The sequence below is a fragment of the Penicillium arizonense genome (genome assembly GCF_001773325.1).
Source record: "Penicillium arizonense strain CBS 141311 chromosome Unknown PENARI_contig084, whole genome shotgun sequence".
Lineage (NCBI taxonomy): Eukaryota > Fungi > Ascomycota > Eurotiomycetes > Eurotiales > Aspergillaceae > Penicillium > Penicillium arizonense.
In genome coordinates this window covers 1-7,182 of record NW_019173361.1, presented here as the reverse complement: position 1 = coordinate 7,182, position 7,182 = coordinate 1, and the positions used below count along the sequence as shown (strand labels likewise).

The window sequence follows — 7,182 nt, the reverse complement described above, 5'->3', positions numbered from 1 at the left end:
TCTTTGCTTCATCGAATACTCTTGGAATACTCGAATACTGGTCCCCAGCACCACGGAGAGGTGCCTGCACATAGCTGGGGAGCCATAACAAGTCCTTGACGAGCCAAGTCTTGCATGACTGAGCGAATTTTTACAATCACAGGGCTCATTGGCTGTGAGGGGGCACATTTTTACAGTCACAGGGCTCATTGGCTGTGAGGGAGCACATTTTTACAGTCACAGGGCTCATTGGCTGTGAGGAAGCACATTTTTACATACACAGGGCTCATTGGCTGTGAGGAAGCGCAAGTCTTACATCGCTGGGCTCGTGGCAGCGACAGCCGTGGTCACGGAGGGTCTGGAGTCCTTGGTTTCGCAGAGCCCATCCTGCGAGGCACACTTGATAACGCAGAGCCCATCCTGCGGGGTAGTCTTGTTGACGCAGACCTATCCTGCGAGGTAGTCTTGTTGACGCAGCACCTCCCTGCGAGGATTGTTGTTGACGCAGACCTATCCTGCGAGGTAGTCTTGTTTTCGCAGCACCTCCCTGCGAGGATTGTTGTTGACGCAGACCTATCCTGCGAGGTAGTCTTGTTGACGCAGCACCTCCCTGCGAGGATTGTTGTTGACGCAGACCTTTCCTGCGAGGTAGTCTTGTTTTCGCAGCACCTCCCTGCGAGGATTGTTGTTGACGCAGACCTATCCTGCAGGGTAGTCTTGTTTTCGCAGCCCCCCCCCTGCGAGGATTGTTGTTCACGCAGACCTATCCTGCGAAGCACCTTTCTACACTCGCGGGGCTCATGGCAGCGAGGGAGCACAGTCTTACATCGCTGGGCTCGTGGCAGCGACAGCCGTGGTCACGGAAGCTCTCAAGCCCGCAGGCAAGAGAGGGACACTATGATGCATCAAAGTGTGAGGACCAAAGTGTGACGATGGAAGTCCTGAGAATTTTGGGCTGGGAATTCGCCCCCTTTTATAATTTTTCGGTCAAGACTCTGCCAAGGAACCATTGCGTCGAGGGTAGCGAGAATCACAGTCCTTTGGTTGGCGTTGAAGCAAGTTGAACGACGTTGAAACGGTGTCTGGAGACTTTGTGGCCTACAGTCAAGTCTCAACCTGGAATCATTCCTCTCAAGATTCTGCGTTGAGTGTGGTGAACCACTTTCATCAACTGTTGAGAGAAAGCAACGCCGCAGAAATGTGATTCCTACATATTGTTGAGTTTGCACTTAAATCGCTCAACGCGGTGACACTCTACATCTGCCTGTTTTGGCCACGGTCACCGTCCCTTTCATGAAGGTTGAAGTGCTTCAACAGATGCCGAAATAATAAATTGAAGACTGTGGCCGACAAAAACGCTGAACTGTACCTGCGGTTGGCTGGAGGACCCTTTGGTCTCGCTAGAATCAATTCCGTCCATCGCTAGCCCCGCGCCGCTGAATGTTGTTTCTTTCCTGTCTACTCGCAGCCAGCTAATGTTGCCTATACTAGAATCTCTATTTCCTGTCAGCACAGACACTGACATACTCTCAAGTTCAGGATGAGGATTGTCTTTCTTTGGGACGGCATGACAAAAGTCCAGAGCTTATTGGAAAGCTTTCCATAAAACCGAGCCTATTTTCTAGGACAACCATGTGAACTGTTGCAACCAAGACTCACGAGCTAGGTTCTCGTGATCGCCACCCCCTCGCAAGATTGCAACGCTACTATCACATTGGTGAGACTCTGGATACAAATAGCACACGACGGACCAATCAAACACAATGCGCGAATTTAGACAGTCGCAGGTACAGTAATGTTCGAAATCAGATTTACCTCTATACTCTCTCTTACTCTCTCCCAGCGCCCCACCCAGAAACCCACTATACCATATTAGGCAGTCTTTCCGCCCGCCTTGCAACTACTGATGTACCTTCGATGAGTCATAATATATTATGGTAATAATCCTGGTCTTTCACATCCCCCAGATCAACTCAAAATCACGTGTTGTGATATCAGCATTTACGCCTCAGGCATATCACATTCAGAATTCATGCGCAAGTGTCAGCTAGGGTAGCGGTGAACCTTTCATCATTATTAACGATTGTGGACACCACTGAGCCGTCGGTAAATGTGTCTTATCACTATAAATGGGTGGAGGAGTACTTGATACTGGGGGTCCAGACTTAAGCAATCTCGTTCAATCGAATGGTTGAACCCAGCAATTTAGCTAGTCCAGTCGTACATTTCAACGCACTGAGATTATAAACTCGCTCTATGAAGACTCTTCTCTGGTGTATGCTCAATCAAAAATATATACCGAAACCATGGTTATGTTCGAACCCATGCGACGCCCGACTTGGCAATTCTTGCGCCAGCCAGAGCTAAGGTCCCCACTAGCATGGAGCTACCCATGAACATCTGCATGTATAGATATTCACCGTCATCTATCTGTATCAATGCCCCTGCAATCGGGTTCCCTGTCAAGACATCAATGCTGAGAATGCTCAGAACCATCCCATACCTGACGCCGGTCTTTTTGAGGTCGGCTGTCAGTGTGGTCAGCGTGACGGAGAAGATGCCTTGCACTGCGGCCGTGACAGCACCATAAACTACCGAGAATGCGTACAGTCCCCCGACGCTGTCGACTCCGGCCCAGGCATAGGCGATAATTGCACTGAGAAGGCTGAACGGGACAAGCAGATTCATCGGGCCCGTCCACATGTCCACACAAAAGCAGGGGATAATACGAGAGACAATGCCGACGGCATTCATGACCATGACCAGGTTTATGGAAGTTGACTCCGACGCGTGAAGAGTATTTGTCGCATAACTCCCGATGTAGAAGAAACCAATATACAGACCCAAGAAGACGAAGAACATGCCGATGGCAAAGAGCGAATAGGGCGCCTCCTTGAACGCCACCCATTCGACGATCGGACCACTCTTTCGCGGCGGAAGCCGCTGTTGGAGGAAAAGCAGGCTCGGAAGAAGAGAACCCAGGGTGATGAACCCGAGAGTGCGCATCGTCCAGGCAAATCCTACCCGTGGTAGAAGAGCGTTCACGATTCCAGGGAGGACCAGTCCTCCTGTAGCCGAACCAGTCGCTACAATCCCCATGGCGAGGGCTCGTCGTTTGGTGAAGTATGTTGGTACCAGAGACATGGTGGGACAGAACATGAGACCGCATCCGATGCCTTGGAGGACTCCCTGCGTGAGGAACAACTGCCAGTATTGGGTGCAGAGTGAAGTCAAAAAGATACTAACAACTTCAGCCGTTGCGCCAATCACCCAAGTGAGCTTGAAAAGCCCAGCATCGGTCGCTCTTCCAGAAAAGGTTCCGATGAAAAAGAGCAGAAAGGTCTGGACGCTACCGATCCAGGAGATATCCGAGGGCGGGCGGTGCAGGGTTTCGGTATAGTACGTCTGAAAGACGCCAAAGCTGTTGATGTACCCCCATGTGTTGCACATGACAAGATGGGCCAGCGCGACTTGGGACCAGGCCTTGAAGCCGCCGTCGGGAGGGGGGCCGGGGTCTCGTCCTGATTCTCTCATGCAGATGAAGAAGAGAGTTCGGGCTAGGACGGTTGTAGGGGTTGATTGTCTGGTGAGACCATCACTTTCGGGTCCTGTCTCGTTTTCTTGATTGACATCAATGGAACCGATTCCGTTCTCGTCGCCCTTGAAATGAGGATATATCGTATTGTCTTCGTGTTGTTGTTGGCTGGTCGGATCCGCGGACTCCTCCGCAATCCTCCTTGAATTCCCGAGGTCTTGCTCCATCATTTAATGTGTATTCCTGAAAAATTCCAGGTCACGTACATATGCTGACCTGGATCTAGATATCAGGGTAAATTGGCAGTTTCATGCAGGCCTTCACGGGAAGTGATTCGAGATGTCCGTATCGTTTCGCTTCGTTCGTTTTGAAAGAGGCCAGAAAATAAAAGCCCGAAAACAAGAGGGGAGAGAATAGTTTATATGTTGTATTAATTCAATCCAAAAGCGGAGGATTGGCGATTCAGTCCTCGCCTCGGAGAGTAACAAAACCAGAATTCCGAACAAGCTCGGAATTTCTCGGTTACCATATTCAGGTTAGTCTTCATCCACTACACTGAACAGTAATAGGTAGTGAAAGTCTCATATCAAATGTGTTTGATTAGTTCATCTTTCTTTTTGAGGAAAGTGATGGAGGTTGTTAGATCATTTTACCCAAAAAAAAATATATGAAAAATAAAAAATAAACGGAGGATTAGCCGTTTCAGTCCCTGCCCAGGAAAGTCTAACCAAACTAGGCTTCCGAACAAGCTCGGAATTGCTCGGTTACCGTATTCAGGTTAGTCTTTCTCAGCTACACTAGGTAGTGAAAGTCTCATATCAAATGTGTTTCATTAGTCCATTGTTTCCTTATGAAGAAAATGATAGAAGGAAGGGTGTTAGATCATTTTACCAAAAGAAGAAAAAAGAAAGAAAGAACAAAGATAAAGTTAGTAAAACGGGAGAAACGAAAAGCAAATGATGACTCCGTATTTGTAGTCTGAATTATAATATCTACTCTGCTTAGGGTGTTAATCATGTTGGAGATCAGGGAAACAGAGTACTTTTTAATATGTAGCCTCCTTAGAGCGATTCATGAGGTAGATTTATAATACGAGTGAGGAGCAACGGAACAAATTTGGATTGTCGAAGATTTGAAGACCGAGTGTAAACCGTCAAAGCTCTGGTAAAACACAAAAAGCTTCCTCAAAGTCTTCCGGTAGGGGCGGGGAATCTGGCAACGACCCATGGTAAGTAAAAGACTGCATGGAATATCGGGCGAGCCAGATACTACCTACTCCAGAGTATGGAATCATAAAGATCAAATGGAGACATTTCGTCAAGCAGGCCGGTAAAAATATTGTCTGATACTATAGTATTGTTGTCGGCAGTATCTCTGCAGGCGGTACTTATAAGTAAATGACTTAAAAATGCGCGAGGATAGAAGTAGAATTAATAAAGCAAGAGTATTACACGTCAGGGAAGACTCACTCTGAGGTTGTGGGGAGAGGGCTGGGAAGAGGATGAATGTAGCCCATATCTGCGTTCTTCTGTCGAACATTGTGCGATACCTTCGGCCTCGATGTGCTGCCCTCATTTGGTTCGTTCTCCTTGCTAGGGGTACTCCGTCGCCCATAGAGGCTTTTAAGAGTGCTGAGCGCCCTTATATGCATCCTAGATAAGACAAGGTTGCTGGATTCGGAATCTCCGCCTTTTCCAGGGATACCGGTCGAAAGGACATTGATCAGACTACCTTGTAACCTCCGCACTTCGGGGTCATGATTTGTATCATCCATAAGAGCCAACAAAAGAGCTGAACTAATGCCATTATGGAAAAACCCCCAAGACCTCGAAGCGTATACACTCAAAGATTGAAGTTTTATGAAAGCACGCAGACTTTCTTTGAGATTCTGCTTACACTTTTTAGCAAGCGAATCCCGAACTTCGGTATCCGGCCAAGACCGTGTGCGTGATGAGAGTGCCGGACGACAGAGCCAAGATATCGCAAATGAGACATGTAATCTAAGTGCATAATAGTGGCAGTGCTCTTGAATACTAGAACAACGATTTGTGTCTTGCAGCTCGGGGCAGGACCTAGCAAATATCTTTTCTATCTCTTCGATATTTCTAGCAATCTGTGGGAATTCCTGTGTCTTCGACAGTGAGAGACCATGGCTAGCACAATAGTTGAGGTGATACATCGCTTCTTTGTAGGATAAAACCTTATCTTCCGGTGCAACCAGTAGAGCTGGGAGGGTAGCAGGTGGTCGGTCGAAACATAGTGAAAGGATGGTATCTTGCCATATAACGGATAACCTGGGAAAGGTGTAAGAGGTAACATCCCGTCTGGGATTTTCCGGCGCCTACCAGAGATTCCGTTTCATGTTATGAGAAGGGGGCGTCGTGTGCTCGTCACAATTTTCTCTATGGAGTCCAATACTCTGGGCCAACCTTACGGTTGTTCCTAGTAATATCCAAGCCGCTTCTGGTTTGCAATCATTCCGTAATACGTTTCCAAGTATCAAGAATGTTTGGACACAAGTTCTTGTTGGCTTAAGTAGGAAATTGGCCTGGCGAAGAAATTGAAATGAATACTCGGCTATTCACGGGTGAGCAATGGTAGGACGGAAACCATTCATCCGGATCCTGTGGGGCTTACTGAAAGCTTGCGAGAGCCGGATGCGCTCCTTGTAGCTAAGATCGGAGACCTGCACACCAAAGGCCAAAATCGCGAATAGGAGACCAAGCCAATCAAAGGGCTTTCCCGTCCTGAAACCACTTTGCATGTCTCTCGTTGGCTCCTCAAGAAAAGTACACAGCTCGCGCTCGAACTCATCAATTCCAAGAACGTCCGGCATGTATGGATGCGCCTGTTGTCGATAGCATTGGAAGAATCTAGCGAATAAAGATCAGTATCTGCCACCGTGCTTCTCTATTTGTTTATCCCTAACACATCCTAGACATAGAATCGAAACCTGCGAACTTACTTTACACTATCCCGGTCATTAGTCAATTCTTCCCAGGGATTGGATGACAATGGAGGCATGAAAGGGTATGGAGAAGCCACTGCAGATCTGAGTCCGAGCATAGGTAGGAAGCATTCATTCACAGAGCTACCCCCATTTGACTGATCTTTATTTTCAAGATTTTCAGATTCCACGAAGGCAGGGATCGAGTCATCCCCCAAGAATGGAGTCGTCCTTCCCTCTCTAGTGGTTTCGTAACTTTGTTCTGCTGGTCTCCACTCACGAAGTGAAGCACCATAGGAGCATAGGTCCGTATGACCTCTCTTCTGGCATGTTGCACATGGTTGTGTTCCATCACATTTCACCTTGCGTCCCCGACACGGTTGGCAGCTGGTCTTTCCTCTTTTTGCTGGACGATGAACGCGTTCCCTGAACTCTTCAGGCGACAGAATGATTGGATTGAATTGATTTTGATTCATATTCCACCAATCCAGGCTGTGATGAGATTTTTCAATTTTTTTTTGTTAAAAGTGAATCGGGGTTTGTTGCTCGCTGTCCTCGGTGGCAATTTTCCGTAATATATTATGACTCATCGAAGGTACTTCAGTAGTTGCGAGGCGGGCGGAAAGACTGCCTAATCTGGTATAGTTGGTTTCTGGTGGGGCGCTGGGAGAGAGTAAGAGAGAGAATAGAGGTAAATCTGATTTCGAATATTACTGTACAG

The 7,182-nt window shown here is 47.7% G+C and overlaps 2 protein-coding genes across 2 annotated transcripts; both read right to left on the bottom strand.

Moving 5' to 3' along the window:
* Positions 1-295: 295 nt before the first annotated feature.
* Positions 296-3,741, bottom strand: PENARI_c084G01178 (uncharacterized protein; the record flags this gene model as incomplete). The annotated part of the gene is made up of 2 exons (XM_022637726.1): positions 296-683; positions 2,483-3,741. Coding segments are annotated over 2 exons (1,647 nt in total), but the record flags the coding sequence as incomplete, so codon positions are not given.
* Positions 3,742-6,095: 2,354 nt separating this feature from the next.
* PENARI_c084G05019 (uncharacterized protein) lies at positions 6,096-6,791 on the bottom strand (the record flags this gene model as incomplete). The annotated part of the gene is made up of 3 exons (XM_022637728.1): positions 6,096-6,387; positions 6,480-6,485; positions 6,742-6,791. 3 exons carry the CDS (start codon positions 6,789-6,791, stop codon positions 6,096-6,098), a joined length of 348 nt encoding a protein of 115 aa, XP_022482415.1.
* Between the last annotated feature and the right edge of the window lie 391 nt (positions 6,792-7,182).